This window comes from Manis pentadactyla, chromosome 10 (genome assembly GCF_030020395.1).
Source record: "Manis pentadactyla isolate mManPen7 chromosome 10, mManPen7.hap1, whole genome shotgun sequence".
NCBI lineage: Eukaryota > Metazoa > Chordata > Mammalia > Pholidota > Manidae > Manis > Manis pentadactyla.
Genome location: NC_080028.1, coordinates 71,349,074 through 71,375,739, shown reverse-complemented (window position 1 = coordinate 71,375,739; position 26,666 = coordinate 71,349,074). Strand labels below are relative to the sequence as shown.

Genomic DNA, 26,666 nt, shown 5'->3' with positions numbered 1-26,666 from the left:
GTGACCTCTTGTAGCTAAAAAGGGGGAGAATGGAAAGATACTGGATACCTGCTATCTAAAACAGCTTGATAAATGTAGGGAATATACCAGAAAAAAATGATGCATGATTATTTTTCTTTCTTTGTATTTCAAGACATCAATAGTAAAGTACTATTGTGACAAAAGCAACAAAACAAGTATGTCGGAGTAACAGATGTATTGTAATTTTCTCTCGTTTGTAGTTAATAACCACCCAGACTAATTAGCGAACATGCCCAATGTTTTTCTGACTCCTTTAAATTGATCCGTACTGTTGGCTACCCTCACCTGCTGCCCTCACTATTATTAACAGGAAGTGTAGTCTTTTGGGAGTCAGGACTCCAGCCTCCTCCGCTGACTCAGTCTGTGAGCACGGGTAAGTCTCAGAAGCTCTCTGTGTTGCGGTACGCCCATTGTAATATCTGTATGGTAGCTTCCAGCCCATTTGTCTTTCTGGCTGCCCTCCTCATTACTTCATGTGTTCTTGTATCTCATTCTCACTTTGCCTTGTGCTGTTCATTGGGCAGCAGAAGCAGGAAGAATAGAAGATAATAATTTCCATCTCAGTTAACCGATGGAATTTTCCATAGATATGAATTAGTAGTGTTGCTGTTTAAGACATTCCTCACAGATTATTATTAAACATATGTGCCAGCTTGCTCAATTGGTAAGACTTTCCCTCTTAAAAGGAAAGAGAAATTAACTCAATTTGTGTTGTCTTAAAAAAATATATATATATATATCTGATTTAGAATATGCGGTATTTTCCTATTCGTGGTTCTCAAGGGTTGGCACATATGTGTTAACAGTTTTACAATAGTGTCAGACTATCAGTTAAAAGACAATATTTTACTTTTTTTTAAGCCAAATTATTCATATCCTTTTTTGGTTGTTGTGTATGTTTTCATTAAGACAGTGCTAATAGTTAGGTGTCTGTTCCACTGACTGGAAATTTTTATATATGACTTCTGTGTTTGATAAAGAAGTAACAAGGGAAGCATAAGTCTGATCCACAGCTTGTCTTTGGTTCTTGCAGGCTAAGTTTAAAAACTGACAAATGTTAGAATTTGCCAGCAGTCTCTGCAGATTTGGGATTCAGAGCGTTGATCCTGACATAGCAGTTAAGAAGTGTATCGATTGGACCATCATGTATTATATAAAAGGAAAGTTTGCCATATTAGATATTCTCAGTCTCCTAATGTACTAAAAAAAAAAACACTTCAAGAGTGGAAATGGGAATACTTTTTATCATCAGAAAATACATATTGAATGATCATTGTGTCTCTTACCATAAAATAATTCTTAGATTTTCAGCCTCTAGTACAATGTTAGCAGCTCAAAATGTAGTATGTACTTGTAACATTGTTGGACACATAGATTTTTTAAAACAATTCCCTCAACTGTATACAGAAAATTAATTTAGAGATGATTCTTGCAGCTGAGAGGAAGAAGAACCTTGTCTTAAAGAAAGAGGGCTTCAGAGTCAAGTCTAGAACCTGTTCCTCTTCTCGACGTGTGTGGTGTCAGGCCACACACAGCAAGCCCATGTGTTTCATATGTGAATAAGAATCATGTTAGGTGTACCTCACAGGTTACTGGGGGGCTTAGATGAAATAAAGCATAGTACTAGCATACACATGGCACACTGTAAGCATGCATTTCATGTTATAGGTACCCAGCATTGCATGCTTGACACGGAAATGCCACGGGAGAGGCAGCATGCACAGTGCTTACAGCCCCAGCTCTGGAGCTGACCTGATCCTAGATCCAGGGTACACCATTATGAGCTATGTGAATTTAGACAAGGTAGTTATAGGCCCTTTGCCTTGGTGTGCCCATCTGCAAAATGGGGATCATACAAGGACCTGTTCATAGCGTTGCTATGAAAATTACATGAGTTCATATAAGTCAAGTTAGAGCAGTGCAGGCCAGTAATTAGCACTTTATAACTGTGTGTTGTTATAATCTATAATTTGGGAGTGCAGTGTTTCAGTTCATACTAAGTGAAAACAGTTTTTCAGGGTTCCACCATGGTGTTTTATAACAGTGTTTCTTTCAGTAGTCCCAGGAATCTTGCCTCCATTTTCCACGAGTATTTCTTTTTAAAGATGTAAAAATGACATGCAGTTTCTTAAAATCTCTCCCTGTACCTTCATAACATTTGAAGAGCAGCGTATCTGATGAGAGCGGAGGGGGCAAATGTAGTAGGCACTGATTTCCCATGAAGTTTGTCTCTTGTTGGTACTGCCAGTTCCCACAATCCTAGCATTCCCTGGGCATCAGTCAGTGTCTACGAGGAATGATTTTCAAATATTAAAGCATGTGAAAAGACAAACAGGCCGAAACTCAGAGCTCTCTAGGGACTATGACCTCCAAAACAGACTCCCTTCTGACATTTTCACAGGCTGCTTGAAGAAATTCCAGCAGGGCCATTCCATTTGGTAAACTCCTAAACAAACCCTCTGTCATCAAGGACTGATTTATAGATTTTTCTCCTTCTTATGTACTTGTTCTAAAGAGATTAAGATAGTAGATACGGTTGCAGAGACTCTTGTAAAGCATTTGATGTATATGGTAACCACTATACAGAAGACATTTGGTATTTCCAAGTAATAAAACAGTTATTTGTTATGCTTAAGGAGATTTCTTGTTCTGAGTCTTTTAAATTCTTTTTCTTTATCGTTTTGGTTCCAGGAAATCTGTGTCACAATCACGTCTCTAAATTCAATTTTTTTCATTTTGAACCCAATTACTTTACTGAAGAAATTGATTAAATACAGAAATGATCTTTTAAGAAATATATATTAAAATATACATATATAAATATATATGATCTATTTCACAATGACTTCTAAAATACATGAAAACAAAAATAGTTCTTGTATTGTAGAATACTCCTCTATGAAATCTTGGTATGATTATCAATTGTTTAGATGGTACTTTAAAGTTACTGGGTTGGTAGAATATCTGTAAGTTGTTTTTTAATTATCTGAATCCTCTTAAAATATTTTACTGTATATTATTATATATCTCTTAAAAAAAAGAATATAGTCCTAAAAATAAGGGCAGAACCCAAGAGATTTGGAGCCTAGACAACTTAAGGAAATGGGTAATTAGGATTTGTTTGGTTTATAGTTGATCTTAAGTGCTACAACCTCATGTTTATCACATTCTGGTCTGAGTGGCAAGTATGAAGTTCCAGGGGTTAACAGCATTCCACATTTGAAGACTCAGGATTGTCAGGGGGTTTCGTGTGGTGTTTCCTTCTGTGTTTCTTCTCAGTGAGTTAATCCTTTGGATGAGTGTACAGAGTTTTAACTATTAAAACAATCCCACACAATCAAAAATTTCTTACGATTTGGTACCTCATTCTCTTGCAGGATTATTTTTCTTGAACATTTAAAAATGGGGCACAGGAAGTAAATTGATACATGGTCTCAACCAAGTCTCTTAAAATCAGTAGTAAAAATAAAACTCATTTTATCATATTCTAGTAGCGTGTCAGAAACTGAGGATACTTTATAGGTCTCCTTAGTAAAATAAAATGGAAACGAAAGTGAAACACAGTTGGCCTTTGAGCAACAGTGGATTGAACTTCATGGGTCCACGAACACAGATTGCTGGTCAATAAATATATTGAAAAAAATTTTGGAGATTTGCAGCATTTTGAAAAAACATTTTCTTTAGCTTACTTCATTGTAAGAATACGGTATGTAATATATGTACCTACAAGATATGTGTTAATCAACTGTTTATGTTATTGGTAAGGCTTCCGGTCAACAGTAGGCTATCAGTAGTTAAGTTTTGGGCATCAAATGTTACATGTGGATTTTTGACAGCGGTGGGGTGGGGGGTGTCAGTGGCCCTTACCAGCCCCCCCGACCCCCACCATTGTTCAAGGGTCAGCTGTAATAAGTTGCTCAGTAACTGGTTACAGATAATTACTGAATGTACTAAAGACTTGTGTGGCTTTTGATTAATGTATAAAACATATATGATGAAAAAGATATGTACAAATATGTTACTGTTTTTCTCAAGAATAACAAAGTGATATTTAACTAGACATGCTCTTAATAAGAGAAAGTACTACATTTCTAATGTATTTTTCTAACAGATTTTTCTGTCTCTCACTATTTCTGTTAGTCCCTTCATTTTTCAAAGAAATGGAATGTTTAACTTGCTGATAAACTAGTGAAATCTGTGGTTGCATAATTGTGTGTGTGTTTGTTTATTTGCGCATAGAAGTAGAGTAGCTATTTGATTGTTGAATGCTTTCTGAACCATCCACAGAAGAAAAATGTTTACATCTTTAAAAATCTGAAGATTTTATTTGGACACACAAATATAATTTGGAGGACTTTTCAGAAAAAGGAGTTTAAACTTACACCAACCAGGTCAAGTTAGGTTTGAAAAAATGAAACTTAAAAAAATCCAAGAATTTAGTCCTAAACTGTGAATTTCAGAGTCCAGTGGTCTTAGTACTTTGGTTTTTGTTTTCTTCATCTGTTACACTGAAGCTATTTAAAATATACTCTCTCATTAAAATAATTGTATTCATTTCTTAAATGACCATGAGTGTTTCATGTACCCTTGAGGGTGGAATGTTACATCAATGTCAGTTAGGTCCAGTAGGTGTATAAGGTTGTTGAGGTCTTAGATATTCTTCCTGGCTTTCTTTTTACTCATTCCAGCAGTTGCTCAGAGGTATGTTGAGAACCCCAACTACTATGGTGGATTTGTTTATTTCTCCTCTCAGCACTATTTTTTCTTCATGTATTTTGAGGCTCTGTTCTGTGTTCTTGGTGGATTGATCCCTTTACATTATGAAATATCCCCTCCTTCCTTGGTAATAATCCTTCTCCTAAGGTCTACTTTGTATGATATTAAACAGTCCCTCTAAGATTCTTGTGTTAAGCATTGCATAATATAACTTCTCCCAGCTTCTACCTTTAACCCATCTGTACCTTTATATTTAAAGTATATTTCTTATAGATAGCATAGAGTGGATCTTTCTTTTTACTCTAGTCTGACAGTCTTTCAATTGCCATGTGTAGATCTCTTTGGGTATGTCTGGTGTATTAGTTATCTATTGGCTGTGTAAAAAACAACTTCAGTTCTTAGCACCTTAACGCAAGACATATTTATCATCTTACAGTTTCTGTGGGCCAGGAATTCAGGCACAGCTTAGCTAGTTACCCCTGCCTCACAGTGTCTCACAAGCCTGCAACTGGGTGTCAGCCAAGACTGATATTTCATCTGAAGGTTCAGTTGGGGAAGGATCTGCCTCTAACCTTAGTTACATTGTTTTTGGCAAAATTCAGTTCCTTGGGGGCTGGTAGACTGAGATGAGAGTCTCAGTTCCTTGCTGGCTATTGGCTGGAGGCCACCCTCAGTTCCTTACCACACGGCCTTTCCAACATCGCAGCTGACTTTACCAAAGCCACTCAGAAAGCAATCTGCCAGCAAGACAGTGTAATAATTTTTTTGCAACATTTCCTCATCATTGTCCTACTCTGTCGGTTTGGAAGCAAATTACTCAGGGGGAGAGGATTATACAAGGCCATAAACACCAGAAGTCAGGGATCACTGGCGGCTGTCTTAGAGGCTCCCTACCACAATTGAGTTTAAAGCCATCATTTTGTATGTTATGTTTGTTCAATCTGTTCTCTGTTCCTTTATTCTTCTTTTCTTGCCTTTAAAAAAATTATTTTTTTAGTATTTCATTATTTTTACAGTGTCTTATTAGCTATACTTTTTTTTTCAAGTGTTCACTGATCTTTTCTAATGCAGGTTTAATATGCTACTACATATTATATATATTTATATTTTATATTCTTATCTCAGTTCCATTTTGTTTTTTATATTGTTCATTATCACATTATATCATATATATTTCTCATTTTTGTGCATAGTTACAATATTTGTACATATTTACAATAGCTGTTAATAGTTCTGTTTTGTTTTCTTGTCATTTCTTGGTCTGTTTTCAATGACAAATTTTTCTCCTATTAAAGAGACCCTTTCTTTCCTATAGCAAATAGTCTAGTAATTTTTTTATTGGATGTAACATGGTGAGTGTTCCCTTGCTGAGTGGCTGGGTTTTATTTTTGTTGTCTTCAAAGCATGTTGGCTTTGGTTTGGTTAAGTGTTTAGACTTTGGTATCACCTCAAGGCCTTTTTAAAGTTTTGTTGGGAAAGCAACCAGAGATGGTTGCTTAACCAAAAGGTTTGACCCCTTCTGGAATCTGCCAAATGCCCCAGTAAATGCCCTGGGAAGGGCTTTTCATCAGGTTACTTGGAGCTCAAACATTCTCCAACTTTGTGTGCACTTTGGGAATTGTTAGCTTATACTCCTGGTCATTTCTTGCCCAGCCTTGTGAAATTTCACTCTGTGCACATGTAGCTTAGTATTCAGCAATTGTCTTGAAGCTGAGAAAAACCTTTATGCAGATTTCTGGAGCTCTTTTTCAGTATAGGTCCCTCCTTTTCAGAAATCTGCACAAATTCCTGCTGCCTTAACCTCCCCAGGCCCTCATCTCTGTCTCCTTCATTCAGCAAGCCCGACTAGGTCTGTTTGAGTTATCCCTCCTTGTACTCCCAGACTGGGAATTGCCTCCAAGCAGAACGCTAGAGTAGTTTTGCAAGGTTCATCTCATTTGTTTCCCTCCTTTTAGGAGTCACAGCCGTGCCGTGCCCGTTTCCCAATTGCTTTGTGTGTTTTGTCCAGTTTTCTAGTTTCTTATGTACAGTGGTTAAGTGCAGTTTGTTATTCCATCATAACTGAAAAGCAGAGTCTGGATTTGGAATTGTAACACAAAGCCTGTGCTTTTCTACTGAAACAAGTTTCCTCTCCAAATACATGTAACTTCGCTTTCTGACTAGACTACAGCAGCAGTGCCATTTTATGCACTCGGACCTTACTGAGCACAGCAGGTTGCTCCCAGCTTTCTGATCAGTGAACGAATGAAACCAGATTGTTGAAAGCAAAAACTGAGGCTGGTGGTTATGGTTGGTTCCTGTGGCAGGTAGCTTTCCAGCTTTTTCTGTTGGCACAGAACAGTCGGTGAGATTGTCATTAAAGATCCCATGTTAGGACCTTTTGGATCCCTTGGAGCCAGTGGCATCATTATTTAGTTGATTCAGGAAGTCATCATTTTTGGGGGAAAACCCTCAAGGAGGAAAGGTTTCACTGGTTGGCAGAATCCATTCTTCATTAATAAAGAAATGATTATGTATTATTTTCTCTGTGTGGAAATACTAAGATTAAGAAAAATTCTCCTTGCCTCTGTATTTGAATTTGATTCATCTTGGCAAGATTCAGCCTATAAAAGAGATAACTAAAGATCATGTATTTTTTTCTCACACTTGTATTAGTGGGAATTTTCTTGTCAAGCATTTGTAGGTTATATTAAGTGGAAAAGCATGGAATAAATTGTGGATTCATAATGAATATAACCATCCTCTTTACATCCTCCCATCAACATCTCCCCCAATTCCAAAAAAGAAAGCCTATGCACAGAGGAAAAAAATGCCCTGAAGTGAGTTCTATTAAATCAGTCTTGTCACTTTATGTACATATACACTACTCTCACCTGCATTTCTTTTTTTTTTTAGATAATTATTTTTTATTGAAGGGTAGTTGATGCACAATATTACATTAGTTTCAAGTGTACAACACAGTGATAAAACATTTATATACATAATTCTGGAATCCAGCTATCACCCTACCAAGCTGTTACAATATCTTGACTATATTCCTTATGCTATACATTACAACCTGGTTACTTATTTATTTTACCATTGGAAGTCTGTTTTTTTTTTTGTGAGGGCATCTCTCATATTTATTGATCAAATGGTTGTTAACGACAATAAAATTCTGTATAGGGGAGTCAATGCTCAATGCACAATCATTAATCCACCCCAAGCCTAATTTTCGTCAGTCTCAAATCTTCTGAGGCATAACAAACAAGTTGTTACATGGAGAACAAATTCTTACATAATGAATAAGTTACATAGTGAACAGTACAAGGGCAGTCATCACAGAAACTTTCGGTTTTGCTCATGCATTATGAACTACAAACAGTCAGTTCCAATATGAATACTCATTTGGTTTTTATACTTGATTTATATGTGGATACAACATTTCTCTCTTTATTATTATTATTTTTAATAAAATGCTGAAGTGGTAGGTAGATACAAGATAAAGGTAGAAAACATAGTTTAGTGTTGTAAGAGAGCAAATGTAGATGATCAGGTGTGCCTGTAGACTATGTGTTAATCCAAGCTAGACAAGGGCAGTAAAACATCCACGTATGCAGAAGATTTCTCTCAGAATGGGGGGGTGAGGTTCTAAGCCTCACCTCTGTTGATCCCCAATTTCTGACCTGATGACCCCCCTGCGACTGTGCCTGTCTTAGGTTGTTCCTCCCTTGAGGAATCTTACCCGTCTCTGGCTAACCAGTCATCTTCTGGGGCCATACAGGGAAATGTAAAGTTGGTAAGTGAGAGAGAAGCCTTATTGTTTGAAATGGTTAGCTTTTTATTTCTTTGCATATTTATGCCCTGTGGCTTCTATGCCCAGCATTTGTCTTGAGGTATCTTTACCACTTGGAAGAATTATGATACTCGGTAAATTTGATATGAGGCACGAATTCTATTTAAGGGTTGTAATTAGGAAGGAAGAAGAAAAGCTATAGAAGTAGCAGGCGGAAGAAAACATGGGAAGATTGATTATTTCTTTGACATATCTTCTTGTAGAGTAACTTCAGCATGTATAGGTTTTAAACTACTAATTAAATTGCGCACACACATTAACATAATAAGAGTATAGTTACATAACCAAAGCATATCTGTAATTACCAGCCATCTCCAGTGAAATCCAGAAAACCAGTTAGGCACCTTAGGCATTTGTGAAAACCTATCTATGATATGGTGGATATTGTCCAACTGAACTTGAACAGTCTGAGAGAAATCAGACAAATTAAAACAACCCATTCCTGGGGACTGTTCACATCCCATATGTTCTTTTAACAGTAAATAGTCTGTAGTTGTAAGATTTTGGAGCGCTACAATTTGCACTTCTCCTAATTCTTGTTTGAGTTCCAACAGTATAGATCCAGTCCAATTTGTTGTTTTACTGTATGCACAGGCCAGCTTAGATATCTCCTTCATTCCCATGGCAAGTCCAGGAGCTGGTGGGATGAGTGCATCTACAGCTGTAGCAGTGCATGGATCTTTGTTGGGGTTTTTTGATGCTCATCTTCTGGCATGAGTCTTCCAGAGAGTGCTGATGTTGGAAGTTCTCTTTCATATCGTATCTTAGTTCATTTTCGGGGTAGCCCAATTAGGCTTTGATCTTCTGTATAAACGCAAACAGACCCTTTGCCTACACTTTTATATGCCCTTTATACCCTTGTGTAGAACTCATTGGAGGTTACCACACAGGAACTGCCCTTTTTTTTGTTTTGTTTTGTTTTGTTTTGTTTTGTTTTGTTTTGTTTTGTTTTTGGTACCACTAATCTACACTTACATGACGAATATTATGTTTATTAGGCTCTCCCCTATACCAGGTCTCCCCTATAAACCCCTTTACAGTCACTGTCCATCAGCATAGCAAAATGTTGTAGAATCACTACTTGCCTTCTCTGTGTTGTACAGCCCTCCCTTTTCTCCTACCCCCCCATGCATGCTAATCTTAATACCCCCCTACTTCTACGCCCCTTATCCCTCCCTACCCACCCATCCTCCCCAGTCCCTTTCCCTTTGGTACCTGTTAGTCCATTCTTGAGTTCTGTGATTCTGCTGCTGTTTTGTTCCTTCAGTTTTTCCTTTGTTCTTATATTCCAAAGATAAGAGAAATCATTTGGTATTTCTCTTTCTCCGCTTTGTTTGTTTCACTGAGTATAATACCCTCCAGCTCCATCCATGTTGCTGCAAATGGTTGGATTTGCCCTTTTCTTATGGCTGAGTAGTATTCCATTGTGTATATGTACCACATCTTCTTTATCCATTCATCTATTGATGGACATTTAGGTTGCTTCCAATTCTTGGCTATTGTAAATAGTGCTGCGATAAACATAGGGGTGCACTGATCTTTCTCATACTTGATTGCTGCATTCTTAGGGTAAATTCCTAGGAGTGCAATTCCTGGGTCAAATGGTAAGTCTGTTTTGAGCATTCTAATGTACCTCCATACTGCTTTCCACAATGGTTGAACTAACTTACATTCCCACCAGCAGTGTAGGAGGGTTCCCCTTTCTCCACAGCCTCGCCAACATTTGTTGTTGTTTGTCTTTTCGATGGCAGCCATCCTTACTGGTGTGAGGTGGTACCTCATTGTAGTTTTAATTTGCATTTCTCTGATAATTAGCGATGTGGAGCATCTTTTCATGTGTCTGTTGGCCATCTGTATTTCTTTTTTGGAGAACTGTCTGTTCAGTTCCTCTGCCCATTTTCCAATTGGGTTATTTGTTTTTTGTTTGTTGAGGCGTGTGAGCTCTTTATATATTCTGGATGTCAAGCCTTTATCGGATGTGTCATTTTCAAATATATTCTCCCATACTGTAGGGATCCTTTTTGTTCTGTTGATGGTGTCTTTTGCTGTACAGAAGCTTTTCAGCTTAATATAGTCCCACTTACTCATTTTTGCTGTTGTTTTCCTTGCCCGGGGAGATATGTCTAAGAAGAGGTCACTCATGTTTATGTCTAAGAGGTTTTTGCCTATGTTTTCTTCCAAGAGTTTAATGGTTTCATGGCTTACATTCAGGTCTTTGATCCATTTTGAGTTTACTTTTGTATATGGGGTTAGACAATGGTCCAGTTTCATTCTCCTACATGTAGCTGTCCAGTTTTGCCAGCGCCACCTGTTGAAGAGACTGTCATTTCGCCATTGTATGTCCATGGCTCCTTTATCAAATATTAATTGGCCATATATGTCTGGGTTAATGTCTGGATTCTCTAGTCTGTTCCATTGGTCTGTGGCTCTGCTCTTGTGCCAGTACCAAATTGTCTTGATTACTCTGGCTTTATAGTAGAGCTTGAAGTTGGGGAGTGAGATCCCCCCTACTTTATTCTTCTTTCTCAGGATTGCTTTGGCTATTCGGGGTCTTTGGTGTTTCCATATGAATTTTTGAATTATTTGTTCCAGTTCATTGAAGAATGTTGCTGGTAGTTTCATAGGGATTGCATCAAATCTGTATATTGCTTTGGGCAGGATGGCCATTTTGATTATATTAATTCTTCCTAGCCACGAGCATGGGATGAGTTTCCATCTGTTAGTGTCCCCTTTAATTTCTCTTAAGAGTGACTTGTAGTTTTCAGAGTATAAGTCTTTCACTTCTTTGGTTAGGTTTATTCCTAGGTATTTTATTTTTTTTCGATGCAATTGTGAATGGAGTTGTTTTCCTGATTTCTCTTTCTGTTGGTTCATTGTTAGTATATAGGAAAGCCACAGATTTCTGTGTGTTGATTTTGTATCCTGCAACTTTGCTGTACTCCGATATCACTTCTAGTAGTTTTGGGGTGGAGTCTTTAGGGTATTTTATGTACAGTATCATGTCATCTGCAAATAGTGACAGTTTAACTTCTTCTTTACCAATCTGGATTCCTTGTATTTCTTTATTTTGTCTGATTGCCGTGGCTAGGACCTCCAGTACTATGTTAAATAACAGTGGAGAGAGTGGGCATCCCTGTCTAGTTCCCGATCTCAGAGGAAATGCTTTCAGCTTCTCGCTGTTCGATATAATGTTGGCTGTGGGTTTATCATAGATGGCCTTTATTATGTTGAGGTATTTGCCCTCTATTCCCATTTTGCTGAGAGTTTTTATCATGAATGGATGTTGAACTTTGTCAAATGCTTTTTCAGCATCTATGGAGATGCTCATGTGGTTTTTGTCTTTCTTTTTGTTGATGTGGTGGATGATGTTGATGGACTTTCGAATGTTGTACCATCCTTGCATTCCTGGGATGAATCCCACTTGGTCATGGTGTATGATCCTTTTGATGTATTTTTGAATTCGGTTTGCTAATATTTTGTTGAGTATTTTTGCATCTATGTTCATCAGGGATATTGGTCTGTAGTTTTCTTTTTTGGTGGCGTCTTTGCCTGGTTTTGGTATTAGGGTGATGTTAGCTTCATAGAATGAGTTTGGGAGTATCCCCTCCTCCTCTATTTTTTGGAAAACTTTAAGGAGAATGGGTATTATGTCTTCCCTGTATGTCTGATAAAATTCGGAGGTAAATCCATCTGGCCCGGGGGTTTTGTTCTTTGGTAGTTTTTTGATTACCGCTTCAATTTCGTTGCTGGTGATTGATCTGTTTAGATTTTCTGTTTCTTCCTGGGTCAATGTTGGAAGGTTGTATTTTTCTAGGAAGTTGTCCATTTCTCCTAGGTTTCCCAGCTTAGCATATAGGTTTTCATAGTACTCTCTAATAATTCTTTGTATTTCTGTGGGGTCCGTCGTGATTTTTCCTTTCTCGTTTCTGATACTGTTGATTTGTGTTGACTCTCTTTTCTTCTTAATAAGTCTGGCTAGAGGCTTATCTATTTTGTTTATTTTCTCGAAGAACCAGCTCTTGGTTTCATTGATTTTTGCTATTGTTTTTTTCTTCTCAATTTTATTTATTTCTTCTCTGATCTTTATTATGTCCCTCCTTCTGCTGACCTTAGGCCTCATCTGTTCTTCTTTTTCCAATTTCGATAATTGTGACGTTAGACCATTCATTTGGGATTGCTCTTCCTTTTTTAAATATGCTTGGATTGCTATATACTTTCCTCTTAAGACTGCTTTTGCTGTGTCCCACAGAAGTTGGGGCTTAGTGGTGGTGTTGTCATTCATTTGTTTTCATATATTGCTGAATCTCCATTTTGATTTGGTCATTGATCCATTGATTATTTAGGAGCGTGTTTTTAAGCCTCCATGTGTTTGTGAGCCTCTTTGCTTTCTTTGTACAGTTTATTTCTAGTTTTATGCCTTTGTGGTCTGAAAAGTTGGTTGGTAGGATTTCAATCTTTTGGAATTTTCTGAGGCTCTTTTTGTGGCCTAGTATGTGGTCTATTCTGGAGAATGTTCCATGTGCACTTGAGAAGAATGTATATCCTGTTGGTTTTGGATGTAGAGTTCTATAGATGTCTATTAGGTCCATCTGCTCTACTGTGTTGTTCAGTGCTTCCGTGTCCTTACTTATTTTCTGCCCAGTGGATCTATCCTTTGGGGTGAGTGGTGTGTTGAAGTCTCCTAGAATGAATGCATTGCAGTCTATATCCCCCTTTAGTTCTGTTAGTATTTGTTTCACATATGCTGGTGCTCCTGTGTTGGGTGCATATATATTTAGAATGGTTATATCCTCTTGTTTGACTGAGCCCTTTATCATTATGTAGTGTCCTTCTTTATCTCTTGTTACTTTCTTTGTTTTGAAGTCTATTTTGTCTGATATTAGTACTGCAACCCCTGCTTTCTTCTCACTGTTGTTTGCCTGAAATATGTTTTTCCATCCCTTGACTTTTAGTCTGTACATGTCTTTGGGTTTGAGGTGAGTTTCTTGTAAGCAGCATATAGATGGGTCTTGCTTTTTTATCCATTCTGTTACTCTGTGTCTTTTGATTGGTGCATTCAACCCATTAACATTTAGGGTGACTATTGAAAGATATGTACTTATTGCCATTGCAAGCTTTAAATTCGTGGTTACCAAAGGTTCAAGGTTAGCCTCTTTAGTATCTTACTGCCTAACTTAGCTCGCTTATTGAGCTGTTATATACACTGTCTGGAGATTCTTTTCTTCTCTCCCTTCTTGTTTCTCCTCCTCGATTCTTCATATGTTGGGTGTTTTGTGCTGTGCTCATTCTAGGAGTGCTCCCATCTAGAGCAGTCCCTGTAAGATGTTCTGTAGAGGTGGTTTGTGGAAAGCAAATTCCCTCAACTTTTGTTTGTCTGGGAATTGTTTATTCCCACCGTCATATTTGAATGATAGTCGTGCTGGATACAGTATCCTTGGTTCAAGGCCCTTCTGTTTCATTGTATTAAATATATCATGCCATTCTCTTCTGGCCTGTAGGGTTTCTGTTGAGAAATTTGATGTTAGCCTGATGGGTTTCCCTTTATAAGTGACCTTTTTCTCTCTAGCTTCCTTTAAAACTCTTTCCTTGTCCTTGATCTTTGCCATTTTAATTATTATGTGTCTTGGTGTTGTCCTTCTTGGATCCTTTCTGTTGGGGGTTCTGTGTATTTCCGTGGTCTGTTCGATTATTTCCTCCCCCAGTTTGGGGAACTTTTCAGCAATTATTTCTTCTAAGATACTTTCCATCTCTTTTCCTCTCTCTTCTTCTTCTGGGACCCCTATAATACTGATATTGTTCCTTTTGGATTGGTCACACAGTTCTCTTAATATTGTTTCATTCCTGGAGATCCTTTTGTCTCTCTCTATGTCAGCTTCTATGCGTTCCTGTTCTCTGATTTCAGTTCCATCAATGGCCTCTTGCATCCTATCCATTCTGCTTATAAACCCTTCCAGAGTTTGTTTCATTTCTGCGATCTCCTTTCTGACATCTGTGATCTCCCTCCGGACTTCATCCCATTTCTCTTGCGTATTTCTCTGCATCTCTGTCAGCATGTTTATGATTCTTATTTTGAATTCTTTTTCAGGAAGACTGGTTAGGTCTGTCTCCTTCTCTGGTGTTGTCTCTGTGATCTTTGTCTGCCTGTAGCTTTGCCTTTTCATGGTAATAGGAATAGTTTGCAGAGCTGGGACGAGTGACGGCTGGAAGGACTTCCTTTCTTGTTGGTTTGTGGCCCTCCTCTCCTGGGAGAACAGCGACCTCTAGTGGCTTATGCTGCGCAGCTGCACGCAGACAGGGTTTCTGCTTCCTGCCCGGCTGCTATGGAGTTAATCTCCGCTGTTGCTGTGGGCGTGGCCTGGCTCGGGCAGCTACTCCAAAGTGGTGGAGTCGCGTTGGAGCAGGAGCGGCTGGGAGGCTATTTATCTCCGTAAGGGGCCTCCCTGCTCCCTGCAGCCCAGGGGTTAGGGTGCCCAGAGTTCCCCGGATTCCCTACCTCTGGATTAAGTGTCCCGCCCTGCCCGTTTAAGACTTCCAAAAAGCACCCGCCAAAACAAAACAACGACCACCAAAAAAAAAAAAAAAAAAATTTTTTTTAATTAAAAAAAAAGGTGGTCGCTCATTTTTCTTTATTCTCCGGTGCCAGCCTCAGGCATCTGCTCACCGGTCTTGCTGCCCTGTTTCCCTAGTATTGGGGTCCCTATCCCTTTAAGACTACCAAAAAGCGCTCGCCAAAACAAAACAGCAAAAAAGCAAAAAAAAAAAAAAAAATGGTCGCGCGCTTTTCTTATGTCCTCCGGCATCCGGCCTCCAGTGCCCGCTCACTGTTCTTGCTGCCCTGTTTCCCTAACATCCAGGGCCCCCTGGGCACGTACTGTGTCTGCACTCTGGTCCGGATGGCGGGGGCTGGGTGTTCGGCAGTCCTGGGCTCCCTCTCCCTCCCGCTCTGCCTATTCTTCTCCCACCGGGAGCTGGGGGGAGGGGCGCTCGGCTCCCGCCGGGCGGGGGCTTGTATCTTACCCCCTTCGCGAGGCACTGGGTTCTCTCAGGTGCCGATGTGGTCTGGATATTGTCCTGTGTCCTCTGGTCTTTATTCTAGGAAGGGTTGTCTTTATTATATTTTCATAGATATATGTTGTTTTGGGAGGAGATTTCTGCTGCTCTACTCACGCCGCCATCTTCCGCCCCTCCTCACCTGCATTTCATATTGAGGATGTAATGCTTTTATCTCAATGAAGGAAAAAAACCTTTTAAAAATAATGCCATGTTATATAATGGGATTCTCAGAGTGATTTGGTAACACATGGTTCTGTTCTGTTGTTAGGAGATTCTACTTAGAACAAAGTAAGTGTCAGGTTGAATCTTCACAGCACATCACAGTTTCTCATCCCTTGTTGAGGAATAGATCTTTAAAGGAGAATTTACATCGATAAAAGAGTTTTGAGTGGTGTAAAAAGTACAGTAGAATATACAGACCGAGTAAAATAGTACAGACTGAGGTCACCTGGGAGTCATAGAAACACAGCATCTGTGGTCTGGCTCCCCTGGACCCTATTTCCTGCTTTACCCCTGGGCCCAGTGGTTGAAGGCCCCCCCTCCATTCACACGGTCACCCTTGTTGCCCACCTGTGCAACTGTCTCACGGTCACTGAGAAGCCCATTGGGGTCTCCTAGAATAGATGGGAGTTGTTAGTAGTAGGTGGGGTGAATGAGGCTTATGTGTCAAAAGTGGCCGCAGAGACCCAGAAGAGCAGCCTGGAGTGGGTATGCAGCTCCGGTAGAGAGCTGTCAGGGCTGGTTCTCACTCTTGGTCTGGGTGACCTGTTGGTAATAATGGATGGAAACCAAATAAATAAGGCACTCTTGAATAATGAAAAGTAAAAAGACTAATTATGTTTTTAAAAATTAGAATCGTCAGTATATTTTGATACTGTGCACTTCAGCATATATTGTTTTTTGGTCAAGTCAGATTCTATATATACAGTTTCTTTTTATTGGCCCAAATGTTTGAAAACATCCTGTTTGAATTAATGTGTTAACTGGTTTAAATATGCTAATGCAGAATCTTTTCCAATAGAATTTTTATTTTTAAGCTATTTTTAAGGTATGCATTTTATAAAGTTCCCTGTATAAGAAATACAATCATGTAATTAAATACCTAACACGTTGTGATCTTCTTAGTTACCCTGTGTCTTCTCACAAAAATAAACCACTTTTATTCTCATTCCCATCTATGATATAACCAATCAGTACATACTTTTAAAAACCCACCTACAAGCAGTGTGCTGTGTTGGATTTTTCCATGTGTTTCTACTTGTTACTACTCTCCCACCTTGCCCACACACTAGGCCTGGGTCCAACTTGGCCAATAGCCAAGTTAAAGTACTACATTCTGCCAGAAGAAAGAGGTTTTCTTCCCTGAATAGGTAAAGGCATTTTACCTAATGAGGTAGGTTTTAGTTGTTTCCATTTTATAAGACCTGTGAACTGAGGGTCAGGGAGATTAATAATGCAAGGACAAGCAGCTAAAAAGGAATCAGGTTTTAAAGATACAGTTGGCTCTAAAGTTATGAAGAGTACTATTACAATAGGAAAGATAAGTTTTATTTGGAACAAAGATAGTTAAAGGTATTTTTAAGATAGACTCTTGCTTTTAACTTGTGTATCAAGAATATAGTTTTAAAAGGTATTAATATAACCACATATAAAGCTAAAATTAAAAATGTTAAAAGTTTACTTGAGCAGATCAGTCTTACTTTAAAACCTATTGAAGATTAATTCTACTGTCACCATCAGCTTTGTTGAATCTGTCAAATTGCCTCCTGTTTAAGTTTAACCAATATATATAATGGGTACTAGATGAAGCTTATTCATATGGGCACTAACACAAGTAAAGAAATATCTCAGACATGTTGAGTGTTCTCTTCTTGTGTCCTAATCCCCTTTATACTCTTCCCAGATGCTGCCGGGCAAGGAAGAGTGACTTCACAACCAAGCACCTTCGTTGTCATTTAGAGCAGAGAACTTCAGTCAGTTTTGTGTCTGTTCTAGCCTAGTACTTCTGAAAGCACTCAGCTAAATGAATGAAGGAATTTTTTTAATTTCTCTAGTGGAAAAAGTCCAATAATAATTTTGTTCTTTTCAACCTTTTAAGAAAATATACCTTCAGATTTGCCAGTAAAATTGAGAGCCCAATAATAGATCATCCTGTTAATGGCAATTTATTTCATAATAAAGTATTTGCCATTTAAAGACTAAAGTAAAAATCTACTTTTACTCATTCTATGTTTCAGTCTTTTCTGTGGAAAAATATAAATGGACATGTTTCTCTTCTAATTTCTTACAGAAGGGTAATAATCTTTTTACATGTACTTCTTAACTCTTGAATTTAGGGCACTTTATTAACTTTTATTTAAGAACCATTTATGAGTAAGTTGCAGGCATGCCTAGAAATGTCAGGCATACATATTCTAAGAATAAAAACATTCTCTTATATAGCACAATATACTTATTTCCCTCAAAAAAATTAGCATTAATACAGTAGCATATTTAATATACATCCCATATTCATATTCTCCACTTTTTCCCAATAATATCCTTCATTGTACCAGGATCTAATCAAGTATCATTTATTGGATTTGACATATCCCTTAATCTCCTCTAATCTAGAACTGTTCTGTACTTTTTTAAGACTTTATTTTCTCAGAGCGGTTTTAGGTTTACAACCAAATTGAGAGGAAGTTACAGAGAGATCTCCCATATACCCTGCCTTCCCCATTATCAACATCACTCAGCAGAGTGATAGCGTGATTACCAAGGACGCACCTGCACTGACACATCAGAATCACCCAAAGTCAGTAGTTCAAGTTCACTTTGGGGTTCACTCTTGGTGGTGTACATTCTGCAGACTTGGACACATGTATAAGGACATATGCCCATCATAATACACAGAGTATTTTCACTGCCCTGAAAACCCTCTGTGCTCAGCATATTCATCTCTCCTCTCTTTGATGCCCCTCTCCCAGCCCAGCAACCACTGATGATTTTATTGTCACCATAGTTTTGCCTTTTCCAGAATGCTGTATAATTTGAATCATAATATGTAGCCTTTTCAGATTGGCTTTCTTTTACTTAGAAATGTGTATTTAATGTTTTTCCATGTCTTTTCATGGAAATGATAGCTCATTTCTTTTTAGTACTGAGTAATATTCCATTGTCTGAATGTGCATAATTTATCCATTCCCCTGCTGAAGGACATCTCAGTTGCTTCTAAATTTTGGCAGTTAGGGAGAAAGTGGCCATGAACATTTGTGTGCATGTTTTTGTGTAGACTTAAGTTTTCAGCTCTGGGGAAACAGGAGCTTGATTGCCGGATTATATGGTAAGAGTGTTTAGTTTTATAAGAAACTGCCAAACTATCTCCCAGAGTGGCTGCACCATTTTACATTCACAACCATTTTTTTTTCCTTTTTATATTTTTCATGACTTGTCTTTTTTGAAAAGTCCAGGCCAGCTCTTTTGCAGAGTGACTCAATTTGGATTTGTCTGGTTGGGTCATTGTTACCAGTTTAGGTTAAATATTTCAGTGGAAATACTACATTGGTTGACATTGTGTCCTCAGTGGACGCAGTGTCCTCTTTAGGAAATGCACCACAGTTTGTTCCATTATTGGTGACACTCAGCTTGACTACTTAGTTAAGGTCATGTACCCCCTCACCTCCTGTTTCTCCTTCGTAAATGTACTCTTTGCTCCTTGTAATTAACAGTTAATTACAAAGTAATGTGTGGCATAGTACTTTGAGATTGTTTCCCAACCATCTTTCACCCATGGTTTAATGATGATTCTTGCCTAAATAAATTATTATAAAGATACTTGAAATTAATGATTTTCTAATTCTGATATTCCTTCTCTATTAGCGGGCATTCTTCTGAAAAGAAAGACCTTCTTTTCTAAGGGAAGTAGCACTATGAACTCATAGATTATTGTTTAGAATTGGAAAGGTGCTATCCATTACTGTCATCATTTTTGATATAGATTGTCTCAAACTTGGTCAGTGAGAGAGCCCACTCAGGGTGGCTTTTGTGTCCCTTTGACCTATCCCCCTTACTTTTTGAGCACATGCCTACCTTCTGACCAGGATATTTCAAGATCTCCTTACATTTTTCATAGTCCCAGTCCTAGAATTGACCCTTTCTGTAAGGATCACGGGCTCCTCTTAGTGAGGAATAGTTTTTAGAAACCCAGATCTGAGAGCGAGGTGCACGCTTGTTGCTTCAGTGTCGTTGTTTCTAGGCCTTTTCAGTTAGGCAAAGCTGGGAAGTTTTGTTTTGTGTTTTAAAGAATTCCAGCCAGAAATAGCCATGCAGTGTTGAAGTAGAGGAACAAGCCCAGAGGATTCACCGTACCAGAGATCAGGACCTACTACAACTACAGCAGTTTAGACAGATAAACATTCTGACTGGTGAAAGACTAGAGAAACCAGAAAGAGACAGTATACTCAGTCACCTAACTCATTACAAAGGTGACAAGGTGTGTACAATGGGGAAAAAGTGGTCATTTTCATAAATGGTTCTGGATTAGTTTAATATCCACTGGAAAGAAATTTGTCTGGAATTCCTACCACACACAAAAAAATCCAACTATGAAAAGCAGTAAAGCTTTTAGAGGAGAACCTCTGCACAGCCGCGGTGTGAGCGGGCCGACAGTGTCACCACAGAGGAAGAGCCCCATAGATTGCACCGTGTTCTGGTTACTACCTCCTGCGCACCAGAAGGTCATTGAGAGAGAAAAGACAGCCCACACAATGGGAAGAGATCATTCTTAACACATGTATTCATAAAAGGTTCTCCACCAAAATAACTAAGGGACTCCTACAAGCCAGTATTAATTAAATATGTGGACAAAAGCCTTGATGAACACTTCACGGAAGAGGAAATCCAAATGGCACACATGTGTATGGACTTGGGTGTGTGTTCATCAGTCATTAGAGCAGTGCACATGCCAAACACAGTGAGATTATGTCACACGCCCACTAGAATGGCTAAAATGACAAAGAAAACACCAGGTATGCCAAGCATATGGAACAATTGGTGGGTATGTAAACCAGTATAATCATTTTAGGAAACTGTTGTACATAATTCTAAGTATCAGTAATTCCTCCCCTAGATTTTACTCAACAGAAATGTATGCAAGTGTTCATCAGAGATGATGTATTAATTTGGATTATATGAAATTGCCATTTTTTAGGAACTGCCTACAATTTCGTATGGTTCAGTCTACTGGAATGCTTATAACAGCACTACTTGTAATAGGGGAAGACCAGCAGCCACCCAAATGCCCACCTACAGTAAAATGGTTAAATAAATTGTGGTGTGTCACACAGCGGGACATAGTCAGAAGGAACAGATGGCAGCTACATGTAAGAATACACGTGAATCTCACAAAAATAACATTGAGCAAAGGCAGCTTGTCACAAAAGACTATGGACTACATGAGTCCATTTATATAAAGCACCCAAACAGGCAGGACTACTCTAGTGGTAGAAATTAGGATAGTAGCCACCCTTGTTGGGGGAGAAGGGACAGGAGGAGAAGCAAAAGGAGAAACGTTTGTTTTCCTGATGCTGCTTGCGTGGGTGTGTGAGGTTTGTGACCATTCAGCGAATTGTACACTTAGCGTATGTACATTTAATGTATGTGTATTACATTAAAACTACAAGTGGAAGAATAAAAATCCTTAAATCTAATTTCAATCTAACACCATGGGTTTTTTCCTCTCCTTCCTCCACTTCTTATTTGTATAGTTTTTTCTCCAAAGTAAAAGCCCTGAATCCCAAAACATCAGAATATTCACTCATTTGCTCAGTTCTACAATATACAAAGTAATTTCAGGATTACACTCCAATAATACTATCAACAACAAACCTCTTAAATTCAAGATGCTTTGCAGTTTGTTTAATCCTGAGACTATATCCCATTGAGGGTGTACAATCCTGACTGGAAGTTTTTTTGGATTAATTCTTTCTTTTGTGACATTATCCATTAGATGGAGAGTTAGGTTCATTTGTTTCCCTTTGTATTCAATTTTTATTTGTTCCCCATCTTTATTGATTTAATTTTATCTTTTAAATAAGGGGGAAAAAAATCACCATCGTCCAGAAGTCAGAACTATGTAAGAATGATACTCAGAATCTACTTTCCCTTCTGTTCTCCCCCACTGCTCTCATCTTTCTGCCTTTTTTCACTATTATTATTCCCTGTAAAAAACATTATTATTGTTTTCTTACTGAAACAGGTAACATTTCATAGTGTATTTTTTCCATACTTTTGTATCTGGATAGATTTTCTTGGAACTCATTTGGAAGCAGGTCAGGTAAGAACATTTAAAATGACTTTTTAAAGAGATGGTTCAACTTCTCAAGTAAGAATTTTAGGGAAATGAGTAGTCATTACAGCCTTGACTTCTGTCACCAGCACATTTCCCAGTATTTTAGCATTGTCTATCAACTTGGCCTAGATCTAAGCCCAACCTATATTCTTCCTAATGAGGGTGTTGACTTTTCAGTAGTGCTCTTTGTTGGGAGATAAAGGCCATGCGAAAGCCATTTTTCCAAATAGTTACCATGAATTTATATTGCACTTGAAGAAACAAACTTCTATCCTCTTTCTCTTAGTTGCTTTCACTAGAAAGCATAGGTCTGAGGAAGAACAGCGGGTGCCCATGCTTACAGATGGCTTCTTATGTGGTGGGCACTTCATAGGGTGCTGTACTTGTATTACCCCATCTCATCCTCCCCACAGTCTCGCAAGATAAGTAAGAGTTCTCTCTCCTGCTCTACAAGTACGGAAGTAGTAGGAATGAAGCTTCAAAACTTACCAGAAGTTACATGGCTGGAAGTGGCCGGTTGGGGCTTGTCTGAACCCAGATCTTTAGGACCCCAAAGGTACTCAATTATGAGCATTTTTCCTGTTCTTAAATCATTTTTACTTGAGGTGTAGGGTTGACTCTGTGTGAGAAAAAAGAAGAGAAAAACTGAAGACTAATAAATACGGTATTTCAAATGATGTCTTCCTTTCTCTTCAAGTTTCAGATTTGAGATTTTAGAATTTGTTTACAGACTAACAGAGGTCAGACTTGATGCTCTCTTGGCTTCTGGAAGTGCAGCTCTCATGATGAATCACTGATCTTTCCTTTAAGATGGGAATGTATCTAGCATTAGCAGTTTATAAGTTTATATTTAGTCAACTCTAACATTTAGTCAGCACTGCCAGTTAAGCATAGATCTCATGGTAACTGTAAGGATGACCTGAGAAACCATATAAGAAGATGACTTTTGATCTCTTGTTCCTCTTCCACCTTTGCCAACCTGGGGAACTGCAGGAGCTGCTGCTGATGGGTCTTCGTCCACTCCACACAGCTGATGGGAGGTCTTCCTACTGTGTATATTTAGACATGACACCCTGCCCACTGAGGAGTGACTCCACATTGCCTTTAAGATAAAGTCCAACACTTTCAGATTTTTGTCCTGTTATACTTTGAATCTTGCCTAGCTGTCCAGTCTTCTCTTGTACCATTCTGCACCCCACATCCCAGCCTTACTGAACCATGAGGTCTTTGCTATACATGATTCACTCTTGGGACTCTGTGGTTGTGTGTGTTATTCTCCCTACCTTCTTACCCACATTCTCCCCATCTTTCCCTGTCCCTTTTCCTACCTCCTCAGCCCTGTCTGTGTGGCTCCATCTTCTAACACTCCTGCTTCTTGCACCTACCATGAAATGGCTTTCATCAGGCTGTAAATCACTGTTAGTGGTCACGCTAAGTTGTAAAGTGGTTAACAGTCTTGCCGTGGGTGTTAAACCCGTATTTGTGATTACTATAATGTGGATCTTCTCAGTTCCAGTACATTTTGTTATATAAAATAGTGTTCTCTGTTTTTCAGATGCTATTTTGTAATTTAACCTTCTCTGAATGTTCTACTTGAAATGAGAAGAGGGCATGTTTTCTGCAATTAGAGCCAAATGTTTCTATTTCTCTTTCCCCATAATTGAAAATAAGTAGAGCATAATAACTTTGAAAGAAGAAATTGTTGCATTTGCTTTCTGTGCAGAACAGAGCAGCTGTTTCCAAGTGTGCATGTCAATCTTACCGTTTAAAATTAACAAAAATAGGATGACATATAACTCTCTGGTTACAGAAATCAGATGATGTCCTGGGTTTTCTGGGTTTTTTTCACCAACATCTTACTTTGAAAAAACTCAACCATACTGAAAGTTGAGAGACTTGTACACTAAGTGCTCATATAATAAACACCCAGACTCTATAATTGACATTTTTCTACACTTCATTTATTCTGTATACATCCTGTATCCATTTATAAATGCATTAAGTTTTTCATGTACTTCAAAAAAAGTTGTGGACATCATTTCGCTTCACCTCTAAACACTTCAGAATGTCCATCATTGCATAAAGTTCAAAAGCAGTTTACATTTTTTAAGGCAAAATATATATACTATGTGCATGTAATGAAATGCATAAATCTAAAAGCACACCATTAGATGTGTTTTTGCATACATGTATACACCCCAAACCTTTGTCAATCAAGATAGAGAACACTGCTGTCAGCCCAGAAACTTCATACCCCTTCCCAGTCTTCACCTCAACCCCTCAGAGACAACCACGGTTGTGCTTTTGTTCACCCCCAAGTTATCTTTTCTAGCGTTTCATGTAAATGGAATCCAGTATGTACTCTTTTGTGTAAGGCTACTTGCACTTGGCATAATGTTTTTGAGATTCATTTTATGGTGCATCGGCACTTCATTTTTTATTGCTTAGTAGTAATCCATGGTGCATCACAATTTGTTTATCCATTTTCCTTTTAGTGGCTACATGACAGTCTCTGTTTGGGGCTGTTAGGAATAGAGCTGCTATGAATATTCTTGTACAAGTATTTATTTTTCTATACGGGAGAGGAATTGCTAGGTGTTTGTTGTTTAGTTTTATGAAAATCCGCAGACCTTTTTTAAAGCAGATGTTTAACTTTACACTCCCCATAATGCATGAGAGTTGTAGTTGGGCTGCATCTTCAGCGACAGTTTGCAAAGTTAGTCTGTTTCATCTTCAGCACACAGGTGGGTGCACCGTGGTATCATTCTGGCTTTAACTTGGATCTCTATGGTATCTAATGACATTAAGCACTTTTTAATGTGCTTGTTGGCTTTGTGAAAGGCTTTTTCAAACTTTTTGTACATTTTTTTCAACTTTTTATGATAGAAAACTTAATATAGTGAAGTTAAAAGAACTTTACTGAGAGCCACCTGGGTTCTACTGTTAATAATACACAATGCTTGTTTTACCTTGTGTGTAAATCATCCATCTTTCCTTTTCTGTGTGTGTCATGTCTCAAAATAAATTGCAGGTACCCTGTATACATCTCCCTAAAGATGTCAACATGTATGTCATTAACTTAGAGTTCAGTATTTATTTTAAATGTCCTTACTTTGACAACAAATTATCTGCTTCTCCTTCTCATGTTCCTTCACCTAGATCCACACTGCCTGCCTTCCCTGCCCAGTTATACTCTGAGATTATAGGCCCCCTCAGGTCTGATTCTGAATATTCCTTAAAAAAGAGTAGTACTGCCCCAAACACTTAGGCCCATTTTGAAACTGAATTGTCCTTTTATTATTAAATTGTTGGAATTCTTCATATATCTTTGACACTTGTCAAGGAATGTGTTTTGCAAATATATATTCTCCCAGTCTGTGGCTTCCTTATTCATTTCCTAAAGTGTCTTTTGAAAAGCAAAAGTTTAAATTTTTGATTAAGTCTAATTTATCATTTTTTATGATTATTGCTTTCCATGTCCTACGAAACCTTTGCCGGCTCCCAAGCCAGGGAAGTATTCTCTTTTATGTTCTTCTAAAGGCTTTATAGTTTTGATTTTAATGTTTATGATATACTTCAAATTAACATTTACATCTGGAGTGAGGTGGGGGTTGAGGCTCATCTTTTTCCATATGGATGTCTGGTTGTTTCAGTACCCTTTGTTACAAAGTTCCCCTTCCCCCTTTGGATTGCCTTGGCACCTTTGTCTAAGATCCAGTGATTATTTGATCTCTGTCTCGGCTGTCTGTTCACTTCCATCAGTTTGTTTCTTAATCCTCATGCCAGTATTACACTGTCTTGATTGCTGTAGCTTTACAGTCAGTCAGTCCTGAAATCAGGTAGGGTAAGTCCTTTTACAAGATTACCCTGAATGTTCTAGATCCTTTGCATTTCTGTTTCTATTTTAGAATCAGATTAAAAAAAAAAAACCTAACAGGACTATGATTAAGATTGTGTCAAATCCACAGATTAATCTGTGGTGAATTGATGTCTTTGGTCCATCATAATGGTTCCTCCCCATTGACGCAGGCCTCCCTTAATTTCTCTCATCCGTGTTTTCTAGTTTTTAGTATAGAGGTTTTACACAGAAATCTATTTTTGACAGTGTTGTCAATGAAATTGTTTTTAAATTTTATTTCAGCCACTCCAACTTTACAACCTAAACACTGTTTTCTGCTCTGCTTTGCTGATGACTTCGTAAACTCCTGATAACCCTTCTTAACCAATAGTCATCAGTGCAGGAAGTCACGTATTAGCTTGTGTTTCTGTGGAGCAGAAGGTGAAAACCTCTTTGAAAGGCCTCAATTCAGGCCAGAAAAAAAAGGATTTTTTTCTCCCAGAGTGAGTTTGTGCCTACATGGCTTGGTCATGTGTGTGAGTGCAGACATACGTGTTTTAAAGAAAACAGTAGATGCCATTATATTACCATCATTGTTGGTGATGTGGTTTGACCTTACGTGTTTTGTGGTTGTTTATCGATGTAGCATATACATTTATTAAGTATTGGACTTTGTGCTAAATGCTAGGGCTGCAAAGGGAGAAAGCTACAATGTCTTCTCTCAAGAAACAACAGTTCAGCTCATTCCACAGCCGTTGATAGGTGTTACTGGTGGTATATTTGCTATAGAAACAGAGTGACCAAATGTAAAGAAACCCAAGAAAAACCATGTTTTTTAAAAATATTCTTTGCCAGTAAAAATAGGGCTTCTG

At 38.3% G+C, this 26,666-nt stretch overlaps 1 protein-coding gene across 3 annotated transcripts in view; it reads left to right on the top strand.

Moving 5' to 3' along the window:
* Nucleotides 1-26,666, top strand: part of MRTFB (myocardin related transcription factor B) — a 226,708-nt gene that overhangs the window by 95,266 nt on the left and 104,776 nt on the right. Inside the window, exon 3 of one of the 3 annotated variants that reach the window (XM_036917865.2) lies at nucleotides 332-394. The exons of the other annotated variants lie outside the window; for them this stretch is intronic. Coding sequence (XP_036773760.2) covers nucleotides 332-394 — 63 coding nt within the window. The remainder of the gene's footprint in view (nucleotides 1-331; nucleotides 395-26,666) is intronic. 3 annotated transcript variants of the gene reach the window in all.